This window comes from Ipomoea triloba, chromosome 3 (assembly GCF_003576645.1).
Source record: "Ipomoea triloba cultivar NCNSP0323 chromosome 3, ASM357664v1".
NCBI classification, from domain to species: domain Eukaryota; kingdom Viridiplantae; phylum Streptophyta; class Magnoliopsida; order Solanales; family Convolvulaceae; genus Ipomoea; species Ipomoea triloba.
The window spans coordinates 1,274,397-1,297,840 of NC_044918.1; the positions used below are offsets into that span (position 1 = coordinate 1,274,397).

Here is a 23,444-nt window from a genome sequence, read left to right on the forward strand (position 1 = left end):
AAGTGGTTGAGTTGCTCGAGGTGATGAAAACACGGATCCCCTGTTCTCGAAAAGTTGTCGGTCGTCACATCAAGCAACTGTTGCGCTCGTGAGCCTCCAATCCACAAGGTGTGTTGCTTCCGATCATGCCGGGCGACCGTCGACGGACCGTTGGGTGACCGGACAGGTTGGGTGACCGACGGACAAGTGATTTACGGATCGACTAGTACATGTGCATATTTACCCATCAATAATATATACTGTGTACTATTTAATAAGTTAACGTACTCAGCACTCGGCTTTATTTCCCAAGCTGGAACGAATTCTAAACCCTCCATCAAAACTCTTTGTTGTGTCACTCAACATTTCTCCATTTTCAGTCTTACTTGGCTTCTCTATCTTTCTCATATTGTATCGCGCGCGACAGCGCTCTGCTTTCTAATGCACTGATCGCTCCGTCTATCGCATCGGACTCATGGCCGAGATCGCCAAGCTTGTCGATGCTCTCTCCGCCGGAGACGATCTGTCTCTGAGGATTCGTGCCGATTCCTCCCTCAGGACAGGCTTCCAGCAACTCCACGCGATCCTCAACGACGCCCTCGAGACGATCGGTGATGGCGACAGTAAGCTAGGGCTCGAAGCATGGGACCAGTCTCAGATTCAAGCCGTCGCTTCTTTTGCTCTCGCCGTCGTTCACTCCACTCGATCTTCTTCTGGTACGCTCCGAGTCTTCTTAGTAGGATTAAACTCGTGATTCGTGTATTTGTATATTATGTTGATATGCGATATTAGAATTGAGAGCTGATGATTTCTGTGTTTGCCCGCTCTGTGGTGTCGCAGCTGAGCAAGTGGAACCTATAATTCTGGCCGTTATTCAATTAGCGGTTGAGTTTGCACTGTGTTATCTGGAGAAATCAATCCCTTGCAATGATGATATGCTACTCCAGGTATGTGCTGGTTCAATCACTGTTTTTTATTTGTCCAAATTGATATTGTTCATGATGCTGCATTCCGAAGCTTCATTTCTCTTGCTGCTTGAATGTAATTGTCTGGCAATATCCTTTTAGCTTTTGTTAGACCACTGGGACTTTGTGACAATAATCTATAAATATCTGTGTGTGTGTGTGTGTGTGTTGGGGGGGGGGGGTTGGGTTCTCTAGCTTCATTGAATGTTGTGCTACATGAAGGTCCATTATCATTTACTCTTGGAAGTTATGACACTTTATTTAAACTATATAGTTGATATTTTGTTGATTGCATGCGTGTGCTACTTGACAGAGCTTGGAAATTCTAACCATCCTGCAAACAAAACTGTTAACAAAGGGAAATAATTCATACTTGAAGGGATCTTATGGAATTTTTTTTGTTTTTTGTTTTTTGTTTGTATTTTCTACTGCTTCATTTGATTGCATTACCAACAGACTAATTTTAATTGGCTGCCGCTGCCACAGAAGTTTGTCAGCACCAAGTTCTGCCACTTGACAAGCTTAGTTCACAAATCCAGACTTTTTTTTGTTATTTCACCAACATGTTCTTGATACTGCATCTGTTTATAGTATTTAGAGTTCCCCAAGTGGTTGGTCCTATCTGATAAATTTATCACAGAAAGCCATCTATATACCAAAAAAGCCCTTTAGATACTTTTTAACCTTAGCAGCCTGAAGCAGAACAAAGAGAAGCATTTTAACTAATCTTACAATGCCTTGTGGGAATGATCTGTGTACTCAATTTCATTTTGAGTGAAGGGAAATTGGTTATTGGCATCCAGCACACATACTTTTTCAATTCTTCTGATCTTATCTTTTCTTTTTCAGGGTCACATGTTGCAACTGCTGGAAGCAGCACTTATTGACGGGGCAGAGAAAGAGTTGGATCCTTCACAGCCATGCTTTCTAAATAGTCTTGTGGATCAGTTGCCATCAGTTGCTAGAACCGATGAAAGTACTAAGTGGCAGGAGAAACTTAGATGCTTGCTTCAAGGTTTCTCTCAATCCTATTTATTTTTCCACATGCATCTAATTTTCTTAACTTCCCTAAATTGAATTTGTTTATTATTTTCTAGGTGGAAGATGCTTAAAGGAAGAGAAGGCTGTTGATCACCTTCTAATCACATTAGCCTCTGATTGGATGCAACCCGACAATTTGAATGCAAGGGTAGCTGGGCAGTCTGTTCGGTATGATTTTAACAAGTTGACCACTCTGTCTCAGCACTGGGCTGTTGCTCATCTGGGATGTATTCAGCGTGTTGTTTCCATCTGCAAAGAGCTTTTAGAAGTTCCAGATTTGTTTGATGATAAATTGAACTGCACAATTTTGAGGAAGAAATTGCCTTTTTGTGTTAAAGCATTGAAATTACTGGGAGCTCTCTCAAAAGATAATCCATGCGCTGACTTTGATGGCAAATTGTTGAAATCCTTTGCTTCGTTCACTGAAATGTTGACAGCCTTGTTCAGGATAGGTTTTGAATTTGCAAGCAGCAGCCCTGCTGCTGTTGACGGTAGTTTTGAGAGTCTCGTAATGCATTTGTTGGAAGAGTTCATTCAACTTGCACAGGCAATTTTTTGTAACACTACTGTGTTTCAGAACATCCAAGCATGTATAGCAGCTTCTATTTTGGAAAATTTGGGTCCAGAAATATGGAGGTACAACAATACTGCTGCCAACCCCAAGCCTCCTTTGGCTTACTTCCCTCGAGTTGTTATTTATCTTTTGAGACTGATTTTAGATGTTAGGGATCGAACATATCAGCTGTTTAAGGGTTTAGACATGGAATATAGAGACTCTCAAATGGAGTCTCCATCATGCAAGGTAAATTCAGGCAAGGTATTTCTGCTGAAGAAGTACACACTTGAGGAGCTATTCAAAATAATATTCCCCCCTCAAGTTCAATGGGTAGATAATCTGATGCATCTCGTTTCTTTCCTTCACTCTGAAGGTGTCAAATTGAGACCAAAACTGGAAAGGTCATCTTCCACCATAACAAAAGTGTCTTGTACATCTGAATCAGAAAACACTGTTTGCCATGAAGAAGAAGCCCTCTTTGGTGACCTTTTTTCAGAAGGTGGTCGCTCAGTGGGTTCTGCAGATGGATATGATCAACCTACTGTTGCATCTAGTTCTGCTTCCAACTTGAGCAATATGCCGGCTCAAGCTGAAAGTGAACTGCTCACTTTCCTTAAGAATAATGCCTTTGCTCCTGAATGGTGTCATTCTTTGTATGAAGATGGGTGCCAAAAATTCAATAGCAACCACATAAGTATTTTGCTATCTATAGTTCATTGCCAAGCCTGTGATTCTGATGAAAAAACTTCTGATGCCTCTAAACTTGGGCATGGACAAATTCATGAACTGTGCATTGAGCTGCTGCATAATCTCCTCTCCTCTCGTGCTTTGTCTGATTCACTTGAAGAATCCCTTGTTGAGAAAATCCTGATGGTTCAGAATGGTGCATTTATGTACAACAACCAAACACTGGCCTTACTTGCCCACACAATTATACGTCGGGTGGATTTGGCAGGTAGTCACTTGAGGTTGCAAGTTTATGAAGGTTTTGTCAATTATATTCGTGACAAGGAAAAAGTGATCTGGTCAGACCATCCTATGCTTAAGGAGCTTTTGGAGAGTCTTCCTTCTTTGTTTCATGTTGAGATTCTTCTAATGGCATTTCATTTATCATCTGAAGATGAAAAGTCTGCACAGGCAAAATTAGTATTTGATACCCTTAGAGCTATTGGTGCTCCTCCTACTTGTATTGATAGCACACAGTTGACATGTTGGGCATTACTTGTTTCACGTTTGATCGTGGTCCTCCGTCATATGCTATTTTACCCTCGTGTTTGCCCTTCATTTTTGATTTCAGACTTCAGAACCAAGTTGAGGGAAGCCTCTACAGCAGGGTTACAGGCTTGTGGTGGCTCTTCTAATGTTTCATCTTGGCCTTTGATTTTGTTGGATGGCGTAATGAGTGCTTCAATTAAAGAAGCACCTATCAACAATGCTTTGCGGAATCAACTAATTGATTTTGCACCTCTTCCTGCTGCTGTATGTAGAGGTGATCCAGCAGTTGAATGCTTTGGTTTGAATTGGGATGAAATATGTTTCTCTTTCTCCTTGATACTAACATTCTGGAAAGGTAGAAAACCAGAAAAGGTGGAGGATCTAGTTCTTGAAAGATATATATTTGTGCTTTGTTGGGATATCCCAATCATGAAATCTACACAAGAGCATCTGCTGCTTTTCTTACGTGGCGCAATGGATCCTGACATCTCAAATACTGAGCATTTTGTGTATTTCAGTCAAGCCATTTTGGGTCATACTGGTGAAATCAATGATCGTGCTACTTTTTCTAATAGGTTTTTGTGCTTACTTCATCAGCTGCATGATTCTCTTGTACCAGAGGAAGGTGGGGAACTGGGTTGGGATTTCTTGAGGTGTGGATCTTGGTTGTCATTGTTACTGTCCATGCTCACCACTGGCATCTGGGCTTATTGCAAGAAAAAGTCCATCACATTTGTTGTCCCAATGTGGTCAGAGCATGCACCTCGAGATGCAGAATTTTTGGCTTTAGGTGACAGCCTTATGTCGATTTTTTTAAGTCCCAATCAAGCTGCACAGCTTGTAAATATTATTTCGTCTTTGTTGAAGAGATACTTGCAATTTTATCAGAAGGCTTTCCTTTTGACATTTGATAATGGACAACTTTTCACGGGTGGGCTGTCACCACTCTTGCTTTTCACTCATACTGGCTTTGATAAGTGCATGCAAGATGAGATCTTTGAAAAGATGGGATTTAAACAAGGCCAATTGGAGCCTCTTCATGAACTCTTGGCCAAGTTGGGTGTAAGTGTTGACAAAATGTCTTTGGGGATTCGATATAAGGTTTTCTGGCAATCTATGTTGCATGGGTTGCCTTGTCATATTCAAGCCCCTAGTGGAATCCTCCTCTCCTCTATTCTTAGTATCGTGGGTATCGTGACTACTCTTGATGGATTGCTGAAAATTGTTGATGCTGGAGAAAATATTTGTTTGGAGACACAGGTTATCCGTCAGATAGTTGAATTGGTACTAAGAATCAAGTGTGACAGGGTTTTTGATGGGATTCATGGGAAGTGTGAAACTATTTATCAAAACCTGACCAAAGACTCTGAGGGATCTGATTATAGCTGTTTATTTGTGATAAAATACATTGAAGAACTTTTAAGGAATGTCAACGAGAGAGAAGTTTGTGATAGTAGTATCCATGAATGCTTGGTTTCCAAGGTTGTAGACATTGTTAACAACCTGAAGAAAGATCCTTCAGGAAGTGGGGTTTTCAGGTTTTTCCTATCTGTGGAGGGTGTCTCTAAGGATCTCTATGGCTCACAACGTAGTGATTTATTGTTCCTGGTTGAGTCACTGGAGAATTGCACCTCTGAAGCTGTCAATATAAAGGTTTTCAACTTTTTTGTTGAGCTCTTATCTGGGGACTTGTGTATGGACATTAAACACAAATTACAGAAGAAATTCCTTGGTATGAGTTTGCTTCAACTGTCAAAATGGCTTGAAAAGAGGCTCTTAGGATCCATGATTGAAGGGTCAAGTGGTGTTATGTGTGCAAAAGGAACTTCAGTCTCTTTAAGGGAGTCAACCATGAATTTCATTACGTGCATTCTTTCCCCGTCTTCTGAATTTCATTCTGAAGAACTACACAGTCACTTATTTGAAGCTATGCTAATTTCACTTGACAGTGCCTTTATGCTGTTTGATTCCGCTACTGCAAAATGTTATTTCAATTTGGTAGTTCAGCTTTCCAGAGGGGAGAATTCAATCAAGGCACTCCTGCAGCGGATCATAATGCTGATAGAGAAACTGGCTGGTGATGACAATCTGCTTCAGGGGCAGAAATATATTGTTGACTTTCTGGCAACTCTTCTAAGTGACAGCAGCTCTAACAAAGATGCGGTTGATAAATTGTCTGTGAAGTCTGCTCCTGGCCAAAGTTTGGGGGTGGGATCTTCAGCCTCTAGAATCCTAGGTTCCAGGAAGAATGCTGATGCTATGGTCCTTTCTGCCAGTCAAGGTGGTTCAGCATCCCTTGAGTGTGATGCAACTTCTGTGGATGAAGATGAGGATGATGGAACATCTGATGGGGAAATGGGTAGCATTGACAAGGATGAAGAGGAAGATAACAACAGTGAGAGAGCTCTTGCCTCAAAAGTTTGCACGTTTACTTCCAGTGGCAGTAATTTTATGGAACAACATTGGTACTTCTGCTACACGTGTGATCTGACAGTCTCCAAAGGCTGCTGTTCTGTGTGTGCAAAAGTTTGCCATCGTGGTCATCGTGTAGTCTACTCTCGCTCTAGTCGCTTTTTCTGTGACTGTGGAGCAGGAGGTGTACGTGGTAGCAGCTGCCAGTGCTTGAAGCCTCGAAAATTTACTGGCAGTAATACTGCTCCAAATCGTGGTTCGGGCAACTTCCAGTCTTTTTTGCCTTTTACAGGAAGCGGCGATCAAATGCCTGATAGTGATTCAGATGATGAGGGTATTTTTGTGGACTCAGAGAATTCAGTTAGGATACACATTCCAAAAGAGGTCCAAGAGAGGATGCCAATCTTATTGAGTGAACTAGACATTGAATCTCATGTAATGGGACTCTGCTCTTCATTGTTGCCTTCTATTATAAGTAGAAGAGATTCCAACCTGTCAAGAGAGAGAAAAATCAGCTTGGGTGAAGATAAAGTGCTTTGTTACAGTGGAGATATTTTGCAATTGAAGAAAGCCTACAAAAGTGGATCTCTAGACTTGAAGATAAAGACCGATTATTCCAATACCAAGGAGCTGAAATCCCATCTAGCTAGTGGTACTCTTGTTAAATCATTACTCAGTGTCAGTACCCGAGGCCGACTTGCTGTTGGAGAAGGTGACAAGGTAGCTATATTTGATGTTGGGCAGCTTATTGGACAACCCACTGTTGCACCTGTGATGGCTGACAAGGCCAATGTGAAACCCCTTTCTAAGAATGTTGTCCGCTTTGAGATTGTGCATCTCATTTTCAATCCATTAGCAGAGAGTTACCTTGCTGTCGCTGGCTATGAGGACTGCCAGGTTCTTACTGTAAATCATCGAGGTGAGGTGAATGATCGTTTAGCTATTGAACTTGCTCTGCAAGGTGCATATATTAAACGTGTGGATTGGGTTCCTGGATCTCAGGTTCAGCTCATGGTTGTCACCAACAGATTTGTTAAAATATATGATTTATCCCAGGATAACATTAGTCCTATGCACTACTCAACATTGCCTGATGACATGATTGTTGATGCAACCCTTGTCATGGCTTCCCAAGGTAGGATGTATCTTATTGTCCTGTCAGAGCATGGTTGCTTATATAGGTTAGAATTGTCAATGAAAGGAAATGTTGGGGCCAAACCCTTGAAAGAAGTTATGCAAATAGATGGCAGAGACATGCAACCAAAAGGCTCTTCATTATATTTTTCATCAATTCATAGGTTACTATTTCTGTCATTTCAAGATGGTACCACTTTGGTTGGCCGAGTAAATCCGGATGCAACATCCTTGACTGAGATATCTGCTGTATTGGATAATGAAGCTGACAGCAAACTCCGGCCAGCAGGATTGCACCGTTGGAAAGAGTTATTTGGTGATGGTGCTTTATTTGTATGCTTTTCAAGTTTGAAATCGAATGCTGTCCTTGCTGTTTCCATAGGCGAACATCAAGTCACTGCACAGAACATGCGACATTCAGTGGGCTCTACATCTCCTGTAGTTGGTATTGCTGCTTACAAGCCTTTATCAAAAGACAAAATACATTGTCTTGTTTTGCATGATGATGGAAGCCTTCAGATATACTCACATGTTCCAGCCGGTACAGACACTGGCATTAGTGCAATTACTGATAAGGTTAAAAAGTTGGGCCCTGGTATCCTTAACAGTAAAGCATATGGTGGTGCGAAACCCGAATTCCCACTTGATTTTTTTGAGAAGACCATATGCATTACACAAGATGTCAAACTAAGCAGTGAGGCAATCAAGAATGGTGACTCAGAAGGAGTGAAACAGACACTAGCTTCTGAAGATGGGTTCTTGGAGAGCCCTAGTCCTGGTGGATTTAAGGTAATTTAGCTACTCTTTTATTTTTTTGAGTTTTTCTATTCACAATCAGTCTTCATGTTCGTTTTTTCTTCATTGACATTTTTGTAAAAAATTGATCCAAGTGATGAAACCTAATAGGGAAACCTTGATAGGATTCACCTGCAATTCATGGGCCAGTTTTATCTTCTTTTCCTCATTTTAAATCCGGAAGGAGTATCCTGCTTCTAGTATATGGCAAAAATACCCATGGCTGGACTTGTGGTCACTGCCATGAGTATTTGGTACCTTATATAATATACTTACAGTAGAAAGTACATATCATCCACTTAGCCATTTCCCTGCCTTAATGGGTCTTTTGTGTTTCTTTGGGTGTGAGTTGCCCCTACAGAAATGAGCTAGTTAGTTCTATAATTCTATAAAGGCAGTGCTGCACTGAACAACAACATAACGAGGTCATCCTGATCTTCCTGGAAACAGTAACATTGTATATGCATCATCTTTGGAAAGAGGACATGAATGTAATAAGACAGAGCAGCATAAACTACAGTTTAGCAATTAGCATGTAGTTCCTTGCATAGTTTAAATTAACAATAGTGAGGAATCATGATCTGAAACTAATTTCCAGGTCTTACCAGTGTGATGCAAAGAGGAGTGCAATATTAGTCAGCAATAAATTTGTTTAATCTAATTCGTTTTTGCCTTTTTGCTAATTTTATTCCTCTTGATCAAGTATGGTAATGGTGTTTGATAGTCCCTTTTCAGCCTTAGGTGCTCTGTGTCAAAGAAGATAGTGAATTAGATAGTACTTTAGTCACTTTTGGCTTTATTTTTGCATAGATCTGTGCAGCTGGAAAGGTATCGGTAAAAGTTTAGTCTCCAGTATTTGTCTACTTCAAAGTGACCTTAGTATTACTATGATTTTTTTTTTCCTTTTTGAGCAAATTATCCTTTAAAGTACTACAAATCTTAATTCCAATCCTCTTATATTTGTTTTTTTTTTTTTGAACTCCACTGCCCTTTTTAACAATAAGTTGTTTCCTCAGATCACTGTTTCTAATTCAAATTCCGACATTGTGATGGTTGGTCTACGCTTGCATGTGGGTAACACATCAGCAAACCATATACCCTCTGAAGTCACAGTTTTCCAGAGAGTAATAAAATTAGACGAGGGAATGAGGTCTTGGTATGATATTCCGTTCACAGTGGCCGAATCACTGCTTGCTGATGAGGAGTTCATAATTGGTGTTGGACCTACATTCAGCGGATCTGCATTACCACGTATCGATTCATTAGAAGTTTATGGCCAAGCTAAGGATGAATTTGGATGGAAAGAGAAGATGAATGATGTTCTAGACATGGAAGCTCGCATGCTTGGCTCTAGCTCATGGGCTGCTGGATCAGGTAGGAAGTCTCGCGCAACACAGTCTGCTCCTCTTCAGGAACAGGTAATGGCTGATGGCCTCAAGGTTTTATCAAGTATTTATGCATTGTGCCAACCACAAGGGTGCTCAAAAGTTGAGGATGTTAAGCTGGAGCTTGGCAAACTCAAGTGCAAGCAGTTGCTGGAAGCAGTGTTTGAGAGTGACAGAGAACCTTTGTTACAGTCTGCTGCCTGTCGTGTCCTGCGGGCTGTCTTTCCAAAAAGAGAGATCTATCACCAAGTAATTGCTTGATACCACTTTGTTTGAAATGATGGTCACTTTTATTTACTTATTCATTATTAGTACTACTTAAGAAGTTTTCCATTGTTAGTATTCATTTTTTTTTTTTTTTAAACTTTTGTTCTTAGGTTAAGGATACAATGCGTCTCACAGGAGTTGTTAAATCTGCTGCGATGCTTTCTTCAAAGCTGGGAATTGGGGGGACTACTGCTGGATGGATTATTGAGGAATTTACTTCGCAGATGTGTGCTGTTTCCAAGATTGCTCTTCGTCGTCGCTCAAACTTGGCCAGCTTCATTGAGATGAATGGTAATTATTTAATTGCAATGTGCTTTGCAAGCTGTGATTTGTATCTCTGGTGAATTATAGTATTAAATACTATTTTTGTACAATAAATTGCCTAATTGGTCAACTAGTTCTTGTTTCCTAGATATTGATGTGCAAAGCTCCCTTTATGCTAGAACTAATGATTTGGAGCTTCATTATTTTTCCCAAACAATAAGTTTATTATCTCCTAATGCAGGTTCGGAAGTGGTTGATGGGCTTATGCAAGTTTTGTGGGGAATTTTGTACATAGAGCAACCCGACACACAAACTATGAATAATATAGTTGTATCTTCCGTAGAACTGATCTACTGTTATGCTGAGTGTCTAGCATTGCATGGGAAAGATGGAGGCAGGAGTTCTGTTGCACCTGCAGTTTCATTATTTAAGAAGCTCCTGTTTTCAACCAATGAGGCTGTACAAACATCCAGCAGGTATATAGAGTACCTTGATTTAAAAAATTTCTGCATACAAGCCTATGATGTTTCCATATTCATCATCTAACCTGCTTTCTTTGGTTTATTTTCAGTTTGGCTATATCTTCGAGATTGTTACAGGTTCCTTTCCCAAAGCAAACCATGTTAGGTACAGATGATGCTGACAACCCTTCATCTGTTCCAAGTCGAGCTGATCCTTCCACTGCAACCAGTGGGAATACTCAAGTCATGGTCGAAGAAGATTCCATTACTTCATCAGTCCAATACTGTTGTGATGGCTGTTCCACTGTTCCTATCCTCAGGCGAAGATGGCACTGTACTGTTTGTCCTGATTTTGATTTATGTGAGACATGTTATGAAGTACTTGATGCAGCCAGACTTCCTCCACCACACTCTAGAGATCACCCTATGACAGCAATTCCAATTGAAGTGGAAACATTTGGGGATGGCAATGAAATTCATTTCACTACTGATGATTTAAGTGACTCTGGTCTGTTGCCTGTTGCATCTGATGTTTGTGCTCAGAGTTCTGCTCCATCTATCCATGAGTTGGAACCAAATGAATCTGGAGAGTTTTCAGCGTCACTACTTGACCCTGTAACAATTTCTGCATCTAAAAGGGCTGTTAACTCACTGCTTCTTTCTGAGCTCCTTGAACAACTGAAAGGATGGATGGAAACTACCTCTGGAGTTCAGGCTATTCCTGTTATGCAGCTTTTCTACAGATTGGCATCTGCTGTGGGTGGACCGTTTGCTGACAGTTCAGAGCCTGAAAGTATAGATTTGGAGAAATTAATAAAATGGTTTTTGGAGGAGATAAATATTAGCAAACCTCTTGCAGCCAAAAACAGGATACCTTTTGGGGAAGTTACAATTCTAGTATTTATGTTTTTCACTTTAATGTTGCGAAACTGGCACCAGCCAGGAAGTGATGGCTCTGCTACTAAATCTGGGAGTACAACTGAATCACAAGACAAAAGTGTGTCACAAGTTTTGGCTTCTACATCAATTCCTGCCTCATCAACATTGGATGGGCAAGAGAAAAATGATTTCATTTCTCATCTCCTTCAAGCTTGTGGAACCCTTAGGCATCAACCATTTGTTAATTATTTGATGGATATTCTGCAGCAGCTGGTCAGTGTTTTTAAGTCACCATCTGTTAGCACTGATGCATCTTATGGTCTGAATGCTGCTTCTGGATGCGGGGCATTATTAATAATACGGAGAGAGGTACCAGCGGGTAATTTCTCACCATTCTTTTCCGACTCCTATGCGAAATCACATCGTGCAGATATATTTGCAGACTACCATAGACTCTTGTTGGAAAATACTTTCCGACTTCTTTACAGTATGATACGACCAGAAAAGCATGAGAAGGGTGGGGAGAAAGAGAAGTTCCACAAAGTGTCTCTGAGCAAGGATTTGAAGCTAGATGGATATCAGGATGTCCTCTGCAGCTACATCAATAATCCTCATACAACTTTTGTTAGAAGGTATGCAAGGAGGCTTTTCTTGCATCTATGTGGTAGTAAGACACACTACTACAGTGTTAGAGACTCTTGGCAGTTCTCGAACGATTTGAAGAAGCTCTATAAGCATGTAAACAAATCTGGTGGCTTTGAAAGTACTATCTCATATGAGAGGAATGCCAAGATAGTTAAGTCCCTATCCACCATGGCTGAAGTTGCTTTATCTCGACCTCGAAACTGGCAGAAGTACTGTTTAAGGCATGCTGATGTTCTACCTTTCCTTGTGAATGTGGTTTTCTATTTTGGGGAGGAATGCGTAATTCAGACATTAAAACTTCTGAATTTGGCCTTCTATACTGGAAAGGATAATAATCACACTTCACAAAAAACTGAAGGAGGGGATATAGGTGCAGCTGCAAGCAAGACAGGTGTACAACCACTTGAATCTAAGAAGAAGAAGAAGGGAGAAGAGAGTGAGTCCAGTTCTGAAAAAACTCACTTTGATATGGAAGCAGTGGTGGATGTCCTTGTTGGCAAGGGTGGTGATGTATTGAGGCAGTTTATTGACTGTTTTTTATTGGAATGGAATTCAAGCTCTGTGCGTATGGAAGCCAAATGCGTCTTGTTTGGTATCTGGCATCATGGAGATCAGTCTTTCAAAGAGGCATTGTTAACAGCACTTCTGCAGAAAATAAAATTTTTGCCCATGTATGGACAGAACATCACTGAATATACTGAACTTCTCACATTCTTGTTGGGGAAGGTACCGGAGAACAGTTCAAAGCAACAATGTGCTGAAATTGTTGACAAATGCTTGACCAATGATGTAATTAAGTGTATATTTGACACACTTCACTCCCAAAATGAGCTGTTGGCTAATCATCCTAATTCGCGAATATACAACACTTTAAGCGGTCTGGTGGAATTTGATGGTTACTATCTTGAGAGTGAGCCTTGTGTTGCCTGCAGCTCCCCTGAGGTGCCGTATAGCAGGATGAAACTAGAAAGCTTGAAATCTGAAACGAAGTTCACTGACAACCGGATCATAGTGAAATGTACTGGTAGCTATACAATTCAGAGTGTGATCATGAATGTCCATGATGCTCGCAAGTCCAAGTCAGTGAAAGTCCTGAACCTTTATTACAACAACAGGCCTGTGGCTGACCTTTCAGAGTTGAAAAATAATTGGTCATTGTGGAAGCGTGCAAAGAGCTGTCATCTTGCCTTTAATCAGACAGAGCTAAAAGTGGATTTTCCAATACCAATCACTGCATGTAATTTCATGATTGAGCTGGACTCTTTCTATGAAAATCTCCAAGCTTTATCCCTTGAGCCTCTGCAGTGTCCTCGTTGCAGTCGACCTGTTACTGATAAGCATGGTATTTGCGGTAATTGTCATGAGAATGCATATCAGTGCAGACAGTGCCGTAATATCAATTATGAAAATCTTGATTCATTTTTATGCAATGAATGTGGATACAGCAAATATGGTAGATTTGAATTCAATTTTATGGCAAAGCCAAGTTTCACTTTTGATAGCATGGAAAATGATGAAGATATGAAGAGGGGCTTGGCAGCAATAGAGGCGGAATCTGAAAATGCTCATAGGAGGTATCAGCAGCTCTTAGGTTTCAAGAAACCTTTGCACAAGATAGTATCAAGTATTGGTGAGAATGAGATGGACTCGCAACAGAAGGATTCTGTTCAGCAAATGATGGTCTCTTTACCCGGACCTTCCTGTAAGATAAACCGTAAAATTGCTCTTCTTGGTGTCTTGTATGGTGAGAAATGCAAAGCAGCTTTTGATTCTGTGAGCAAAAGTGTTCAGACTTTACAAGGTTTGCGGCGGGTTTTAATGAACTACTTGCATCAAAAACAATCTGGGAATGCTACTGCAACCTCCAGATTTGTTGTTTCAAGGTCACCAAACAGTTGCTATGGATGTGCTTCTACTTTTGTCACTCAATGTGTGGAAATACTACAGGTACTATCAAAGCATCCAACATCCAAGAAGCAACTTGTTGCAGCTGGTATTTTGTCAGAGCTCTTTGAAAATAACATTCATCAGGGCCCTAAAACAGCTCGTGTCCAAGCAAGGGCTGCCCTTTGTGCCTTCTCAGAAGGTGATGTGAATGCAGTAGCTGAGTTGAACACACTAATGCAGAAAAAGGTCATGTACTGTCTTGAGCATCATCGTTCCATTGACATTGCTTTGGCCACAAGAGAAGAGTTGTCACTATTATCTGATGTGTGTTCTTTGGCTGATGAATTTTGGGAATCAAGACTGAGAGTTGTCTTCCAGTTATTATTTTCTTCTATAAAATTAGGGGCTAAACATCCTGCTATATCTGAGCATGTTATTCTTCCATGCCTACGGATTATATCCCAGGCATGCACTCCTCCAAAGCCTGATGCAGCTGAGAAAGAGCATGGGATAGGAAAGCCTGCGCAGGGTACACAAGTGAAAGAAGAAAACAGTGGAAATGTTTCTGGATCTAGTAGCCTTGTCAATGGAAGCAAACTTGTAACAGAATCATCTGAGAAGAGTTGGAGTGATTCTCAAAAAATGCAAGATATACAGTTACTAAGTTATTCGGAATGGGAAAAAGGTGCTTCGTATCTTGATTTTGTAAGGCGGCAATATAAGGTGTCTCAGGCAGCAAAATGCAGTCTAAGATCTCGATCTCAATCTCAAAGGCAGGATTACTTGGCCTTGAAGTATGCTCTAAGATGGAAACGATGTGCTTGTAAATCAGCTCGGAGTGATATGTCATCTTTTGAGCTTGGTTCCTGGGTTTCAGAACTTATATTGAGTGCATGTTCACAGTCTATAAGGTCTGAAATGTGCATGCTGATTAGTTTGCTGTGTGGCCAAAGTTCAATGAGACGGTATCGCTTGCTGAACCTGCTTATGTCTCTACTCCCAGCAACTCTTTCTGCTGGTGAAAATGCTGCTGAATATTTTGAATTACTTTTTAAGATGATAGACTCAGAAGATGCTTGCCTTTTCTTGACTGTTCGTGGATGTTTGAAAACAATATGCAAGTTGATAACCCAAGAACTAAGTAATGTTGAATCCTTAGAGAGGAGTTTGCATGTTGACATATCACAGGGCTTCATTCTTCACAAGCTTATAGAGCTCCTTGGCAAATTTTTGGAGGTTCCTAATATCAGATCCAGGTATCTGTTTTTGAGTTTTGCTGTATTGACTGTGAACTTCTCCTTCTTTTGCTAACAATTTTATTACATATTTACATGGCAGATTTATGAGAGATCATTTACTGTCTGAGGTCCTTGAAGCTTTAATTGTCATTAGAGGGTTGGTTGTGCAGAAGACAAAGCTGATTAATGACTGTAATAAACTTCTGAAAGATCTTTTAGATAGTCTTCTGCTCGAGAGTAACGAAAATAAACGTCAGTTCATTCAAGCATGCATCTCTGGTCTTCAAATTCATGGAGATGAGAGTAAAGGAAGAACTTCTATGGTATATGGTCAATAGTTGTTACTTTAACTGCTTACCTTGTAGTAGATTGCTTATACTAATAAAATCTCTCTCTAAATACTTTATGCCAACTCCTCTCCTACATTCTATAAATGATTACGGTCAGCTTCAGGAATGTGTGACAATATATTTTCATTGCATTTCCAGTTTATATTGGAGCAGCTCTGCAACTTGATCAGTCCATCAAAACCGGAACCTACTTATCACTTGATCTTGAACAAGGCACATACACAAGAAGAATTTATCAGGGGATCGATGACCAAAAATCCTTATTCGAGTACTGAGATTGGCCCCCTGATGCGTGATGTTAAAAACAAGATTTGCCAACAGTTGGATCTCTTGGGTCTTATTGAAGATGACTATGGCATGGAGCTGCTAGTAGCTGGAAATATAATATCTCTTGATTTGAGCATTGCCCAAGTTTATGAGCAAGTTTGGAAGAAGTCCAGCAGTCAGTCTTCAAACACAGTAGCTGGGACAACATTGATTTCTTCTACTGCTGCTGCATCTGCCAGAGATTGCCCTCCAATGACAGTGACTTACCGATTACAGGTTTGCCATCTCTCTTTTTAACTTGTATTGCTTCAAAAATGTATTTTTAAATGGTGGAACTTTCTTTTATTTAGTTCTCCTGTGAGAATGTGTTTAATGATCATCTAAAGCTAATATTTATTGGGAAAATAGAAGTTCATTAAAGGTAATGCTTTTCTTTCATGTTCTCTCTAGGGTCTAGATGGTGAAGCCACTGAACCCATGATTAAAGAACTGGATGAAGACAGAGAGGAAACCCAGGATCCAGAGGTAGAGTTTGCCATAGCTGGTGCAGTCCGGGAATGTGGTGGACTTGAAATCCTTTTGGGGATGGTCCAGGTACCTGTTACCTTCATTTCATAAATAACTTTTTTTTCCCATTATTATGCCATGGAATACACATGGAGCCTTGTCAAATTTGTAAATGAAGACAAACTTGATTTGTGTCTGGTTTTATGAATTGAATTGTTCATTGTGAGATTGATTTTGCACCGACTGTTGTATTCCTAATCCCTTTTCCCATTGGTTTTATGACAATTGGTGCAGCGTTTGCAAGATGATTTCAAGTCTAACCAAGAGCAGCTAGTTGCAGTTCTTAATCTACTCATGCTATGCTGCAAGATAAGAGAAAACAGAAAAGCACTGCTAAGGCTGGGAGCTTTGGGATTACTACTTGAAACAGCACGGCGTGCTTTCCTTGTGGATGCCATGGAGTCAGCTGAGGGCATCCTATTGATTGTGGAGAGTTTAACATTAGAAGCAAATGAAAGTGATGGCATTAGCATTACTCCAGGCGTCTTTACAGTTTCAAGTGAAGAAAGAGGTGCCGGTGAACAGGCCAAAAAAATAGTTCTCCTATTCCTGGAGAGATTATCTCATCCATCTGGACTTAAAAAATCAAACAAACAGCAGAGGAACACAGAGATGGTTGCAAGAATTTTGCCTTATTTGACCTATGGAGAACCTGCAGCAATGGAAGTGCTTATCCAGCATTTTGAACCATTTTTACAGAATTGGGTTGAATTTGATAGGCTGCAAAGGCTTTATGAAGACAATCAAAAGGATGATAGTATTGCTCAGCAAGCTTCCAAACAGAAATTTACCCTGGAAAATTTTGTAAGAGTTTCAGAATCACTCAAAACAAGTTCCTGCGGGGAAAGGCTGAAAGATATCATATTGGAGAAGGGTATTACTGGAGCTGCTGTTAGACATCTAAAAGAGAGCTTTCCATTTACTGGACAGGCGGGCTTTAAATCTACTGCAGAATGGGTTGTTGGCTTAAAACTGCCATCTGTTCCACTTATATTGTCCATGCTAAGGGGTTTGTCAATGGGACATTTGGCAACTCAGAGATGTATTGATGAAGGGGGAATTTTACATTTGCTCCATGCTTTGGAGGGTGTGGCTGGTGAAAATGAGATTGGTGCAAGGGCTGAAAACTTGTTGGACACGCTTTCTGATAAAGTGGGAAAAGGGGATGGCTTCTTGGCTGAGAAGGTTTGTCAGCTAAGACATGCAACACGAGATGAGATGAGGCGTCGTGCTCTAAAGAAGAGGGAACAATTACTTAAGGTGTCTTGCCAAACTCTTGCTTTTGAATTCCTTACCAATCATGTTTTCCTGCTCCTAAATGCATCCCTAGTTTTAGTATTTCTTTTGGTAAATAAGGCCTAGCATTTTATTGTTGACCCAGGACTTAAATTAATATGTTAAAACAAGCACACAGTCCATGTATTTGTTACTTTATACGGAGTATTTGTTTAGAAGATCACAGTTATCTGTTGGTAAACTGGTGACTGAGTAGTCACTCTTCTGGGAGAAACTAGTGGTGATTATAACAATTGTGAATGAGGTACTTGATGAGTACTTTATATTTGTTTAGAAGATTACAGTCATTTGTTGGTAAACCAGTGACCGAGTAGTCATTCTACTGGGAGAAACTAGTGGTGATTATAAGTTATAAAAATTGTAGATGAGGTACTTAGAACTATAAACAGCTCTGATGCTTAATCTGAAACCTTATTTTATTATTTAGGGACTTGGGATGCGACAAGAACTGGCTTCAGATGGTGGTGAGCGGATTGTGGTTTCTCAACCAGTTTTGGAAGGCTTAGAAGATGTGGAGGAAGAGGAGGATGGGTTAGCTTGCATGGTGTGCCGTGAAGGGTTCCGCTTGCGTCCTACAGACCTACTGGGTGTTTACACATATAGTAAAAGGGTGAACCTTGGTGTTGGAACTTCATCAAATGCTCGTGGAGACTGTGTTTACACAACGGTTAGCCATTTTAACATTATACACTTCCAATGCCATCAGGAAGCTAAAAGAGCAGATGCTGCACTAAAGAATCCCAAAAAGGAGTGGGACGGTGCAGCACTTAGAAACAATGAGACCCTTTGCAACAATCTTTTCCCATTAAGGGGTGCATCAGTCCCAATTGGGCAGTATATACGTTATGTGGACCAGTACTGGGAATACCTCAATATTCTGGGGCGTGCTGATGGAAGTCGGCTCCGACTCTTAACCTATGACATTGTTCTGGTAAGCCACTAAGCCATCATAGTTCCTTCATCATTGCACTGTTTCCCCCCTTGCCATAGGTGAGGTCTCAAATGATTGTTGCTTGATGCTTTTCCAATTATCCTTGCAGATGCTTGCTCGATTTGCAACGGGTGCTTCATTTAGTACAGATTGCAGAGGTGGGGGAAAGGAAAGTAATGCTCGGTTTTTGCCTTTCATGATACAAATGGCTCGTCACCTTTTGGACCACGATTCTTCTCAGCGGCATACCATGGCCAAGTCTATCTCAACTTATTTGGCTTCTCCAACTTCAGAATCCAAAAACCCTACAACATCTGGAACTCCACCTTCTGCTGCTGGAACAGAAGAAACTGTCCAGTTCATGATGGTTAGCTCACTTCTTTCAGAATCGTATGAATCATGGTTGCAGCATCGTTTTGCCTTCTTGCAGCGTGGAATATACCATGCATATATGCAGCGCACTCATGGTCGCTCCATGCAGCGTTTCTCACCGAATCTCTCTGGTAGTACAAGTGGAAGTTCTAGTGAAACTAGTGGATCAAACGACTTACTGTCAATCATCCAACCAATGCTTGTATATACCGGTTTGATTGAACAACTACAGCGTTTCTTCAAGGTAAAGAAATCATCCAGTACTGCCACAACCCAAACCCAGGGAACCTCCAAAGACATGGAGGGGGAAGATGAGAGCAAAAAGTTGGAAGCTTGGGAGATGATGATGAAAGAGAGACTCGTAAATGTAAAGGAGATGGTGGGCTTCTCCAAGGAATTGTTGTCATGGCTTGACGACATGATTTCTGCTGCAGATTTACAGGAAGCATTCGACATCCTCGGTGTTCTGAGTGACGTGCTTTCTGGTGGTGTCACAAGCTGTGAAGATTTTGTGCGTGCTGCAATTGATTCTGGTAAAAACTGAGTACACCTTTCTGTTGATTTTTCCCTTAACTTTTCTTGGCTTTCTGTTAGTACATTCACATTCACTATAAGAGCCAACTGTAACCATAATTGCATAATGGTATATACTTTTTTGAAATGCCTATAAATGTTCGAGTTTTCAGAACCTCCATGTGATTTCTTTACCTTTTCAATTCCCTCTTCTCTGCCATTTTTTTTCTTTCAAATAAAACGAAAAACGGTTTGGGGACCGGGACCCAATTTTATTTCTTCTAATTTTTATTGTGAGATCAACATTTGTATAACTTTTTTGTTAGATCACGAGGTGTCCTGAGCATGTTTTAACTGTAGGAGGCACTTTAAGTCCGTACTATATTCAGACTAATTTTTGTTTGCATTGGACTAGTCTAATTAAGGGACAAAGTACTGGCCAAATCAGAGGGAGTTTAAACTTCTGACCTCTGTTAAGAGATGAATAGTCACTCATGCCAATTAAACTGATTACTTTGAATATTTGTTATAAATCTATAATCCAATAATTCAGCTTAGAAAGGGGAAGCTGATAATTAGAGACTGATTACTTTGAATATTTGTTATAATCCAATAATTCACTAAACTGATTACTTTGAATATTTGTTATAAATCCAATAATTCAGCTTAGAAAGGGGAAGCTAATAATTAGAGAGACTGATTACTTTGAATATTTGTTATAATCCAATAATTCAGCTTAGAAAGGGGAAGCAGAGAAAAAAAAATACTAGAGTTATGGTAGAGTTGTTTAGCTAAAATGTAAAACATTATAAATTCCCGTTATAACATTTTTATAGCCAAACACGGTTCGCATCAGTCTCGCTCAAAACATTAATAAATACAGAGTCCAATCACTCGTACCATGAATAATGTCACAAATACCACACAACTCCACAAGCAAAGAAAAAAGTAGAACTTCAAAATAGTCTAGAATGGATAGATATTCATGTGAGATTGAGATGCTTTCGTCCTTGCAATTCCCATTAGAAATGTCTAGCACTTGTTTCATTCTTAGAATCTTAAATTTAAAATCTCTTTAACGTTTTCGGAGACAGGTGGAGAAGATAAATCGCGAAATATGTCCCAGGCCTATATACATTCAAATGTTTATAACTAATGCCTACAACAAGATGAAATTCGTACCTCCCTTTTTCTATCTGAATTTGAACCATGCACCTTGCAACGGTTAACAAAGATTATGAACATATTTTAACTTAATTATCTTATACGAAATTGATTCCTTGATTCCCATATCATGCAAATTTCATTTCTACTTCCCCTACTCCTCTATGACATCCTTTCATCCCTATAGAGCCTGCATTCCACTTTTGCGTACTTGCCCTCTACGGCCCTCAATCTCACTAATATAAATTCCTTGTAATTACTCATTATATTTGAACTGAATGTTCATCAAATATAAAACGCGAGGTAAGCACCATTATCGGTACACAATTATTTGAGGGTTTGGATTACGGTTTTTCTTATTCGTTGCTTAATGTTCATGTGTAATATGATTGTAGAACATTGTAAATAAAGACACAAAAATCATGAAAGGTCAAAGTTTTCTAATACACTTTTTTGTCTTGTACCTCTTTTATTATCAACTCCTTAAAAATTCATATTGTTTCAAACTGACTTAGTTACAAGTCTAATATAGAAAATGATCTAAACATGATATAACTTAACCACTTCACCAATTATATTACAATATTAAAAAAAAAAATCTACCGTGCACATAAGGGTTGCCTATATTAATGTACCATATGAATGATAGAGCATTGCGCTTTACACGTACGATAAGAAATTCATAAGTGTAATATTTACAAGAAGAAAAATTTTATTAAATAACAAAATGAAAAAAAAAATCTCATTTTTTTGTAGAAATATATATAGTACGTATTACTTAACAAGACAAATTTAATTAACATTAAATATTTTTCAATCTAAATGTCACCATCATATCATACTAGATTACTAGCATTGCATTTAAATATTATATATATCACATGTAATCTAAGCTTTATGAAATGGGTAATATCTGTATGAGAGAAGGGTGGCAATATACCAGTTGGTATGATGAATTACTCAATAAATTTCCATTTAAACGAAAATAGAAAATGACAAGGACTTGCGACCGACAGAGGATGACATAAGCATCTATTCGAGCAAATAAATGTTTAGAAGGAATATAAATGGCATTGACAAACGTCCCAATGCTTAGTGCTTTGAAGAAAATCAACTACTCCGTTATAGTAATATCTACATATATACTTCGTGATCAATCTTTTTATATTAATTATTATATGATAAATATGTATTATTATAGTCTCCATTAATCTTCACTGGGTACATATATTGATAGAACAATTTATACAATATTGTTCTATTATTACAAGAGAAATGTTATAATAGGATAAAATGTATACGTCCTAAATTAGACAAGGAATCAATTATTTATACTAGCTCTTCTAACAATCTTTATGCGGATATGGTGCATCCGAAAGACTCGGTCTTCACCCAATCGACATGCCGACCGATAGAGACCGATCGCACGCCGTGCCAAGCATAATGTCAGGGAATTGGCCTCCATTTCTTAATGATCGGCTATTTATACTAGCTATTTTAACAACTGCCACCCAGATAGGGTGCTTCCGAAAGACCCCATGCCAAGCATGAGGTCGGGGAATTGGCCTCCATTTCTTCCGATACTCTTCCCACTTGGGCTTTACTCACTAGGTTATGCAGTTATGCCTAATATGTCCGATCATATATATATAGGTGCAACATCAGGTGAGAGCGGATGCTCATGTGCCTAAGTGCAAATGTAAAATTGCACCATGCATGCAAAATTATTATGTGCTACTCAAAACTACAAAGCGCACCTATTCTTGAGTTGTAATTTTACATGTCATAAAGTGCATAGTTCTTGAATACACTCTTACATATCATAAGAGTTGTTTTTCATGGTGCACCACACTATTAAGTATGCAAGAATGCACCACAACTTGTTTAGAAGTGCACCAAGGTGTGGTGCATTTGTCCATTTCACCTGATGCGTTTCTGAATACGTTGTGGTGCATTTAACCATACCTAATGGTGAATGACCGCACGTCCCAGGATTGTGGTGCATTTGTCCATTTCACTCTGGTATATTTCTGTACACGTTGCGGTACATTTATGCATACCTAATAGTGCAATCCGCATGAGAACAAGGCGCCCCATTTGAACTATATATGTATATGTACGTACGTACTGTCTGTGTTCTCTTCTCATCTGCTGTAAAAGAATCATCCCACTGCAGATTATAAAGCTTATTAATATGAAATTTAGTTGCCATATATTTAATTTACTTGTTTAAGTGGATGTGAAATAAACAACACCGACGCTGGTTATAACGCTGAACTCAACCTTCAATTCGTCCTCATTCACTTACCTCTCACTTCATGCACGGCTTCTTTCCTGTTTCCCTGCCAACTTTCATTGTTGAGAGGGAAAATGTCAAATACGTATAAGGCTTTTCCCAAAGTTTTCCATAATTTCTTTCTTGGCTATTTTCGCTGCGGCCATTTGTCAACCTTCAAGTTTTAAATTTGCTTCATTTGCACTTAAGTATGATCAAGATTTTCCACGTTCATTAAGCAGGGACTGTAAGTATTTCCTTTAGTGGTAAGTAGTAGAGTTTTTTTTTTTCATAGAGTAACACGAATTCATATTCGTATTTTGTAGAGTAAGACTAATCCAGTTGAGTCTTGATGTCCTAAGACTAATCCAGATGAGTCTTGGTCGGGCACCATTCGATCAGATCAATGTTTCATAGAGTAAGACTAATCGAGGTGAGTCTCAGTGTTCTAAGACTAATCCAAATGAGTCTTGGTTAGGTACAATAAGACTAATCAAGATGATACTCGGTGTTTTAAGACTAATCCAAATAAGTTTTGGTTAGGTACGTCTCGGGGTATCTCTATCAAGTTAGTAGTGTTGTGTTT

At 39.6% G+C, this 23,444-nt stretch overlaps 1 protein-coding gene across 1 annotated transcript; it reads left to right on the plus strand.

Moving 5' to 3' along the window:
• The first annotated feature begins 317 nt into the window (after window positions 1-317).
• On the plus strand, window positions 318-19,598 carry LOC116013716 (auxin transport protein BIG). Its single transcript, XM_031253612.1, has 14 exons — window positions 318-695; window positions 820-926; window positions 1,794-1,959; window positions 2,042-8,091; window positions 9,114-9,731; window positions 9,860-10,040; window positions 10,255-10,489; window positions 10,585-15,141; window positions 15,224-15,446; window positions 15,612-16,016; window positions 16,191-16,334; window positions 16,542-17,567; window positions 18,031-18,534; window positions 18,644-19,598. Exons 1-14 carry the CDS (start codon window positions 455-457, stop codon window positions 19,448-19,450), a joined length of 15,264 nt encoding a protein of 5,087 aa, XP_031109472.1. The 5' UTR covers window positions 318-454; the 3' UTR covers window positions 19,451-19,598.
• Window positions 19,599-23,444: the final 3,846 nt, after the last annotated feature.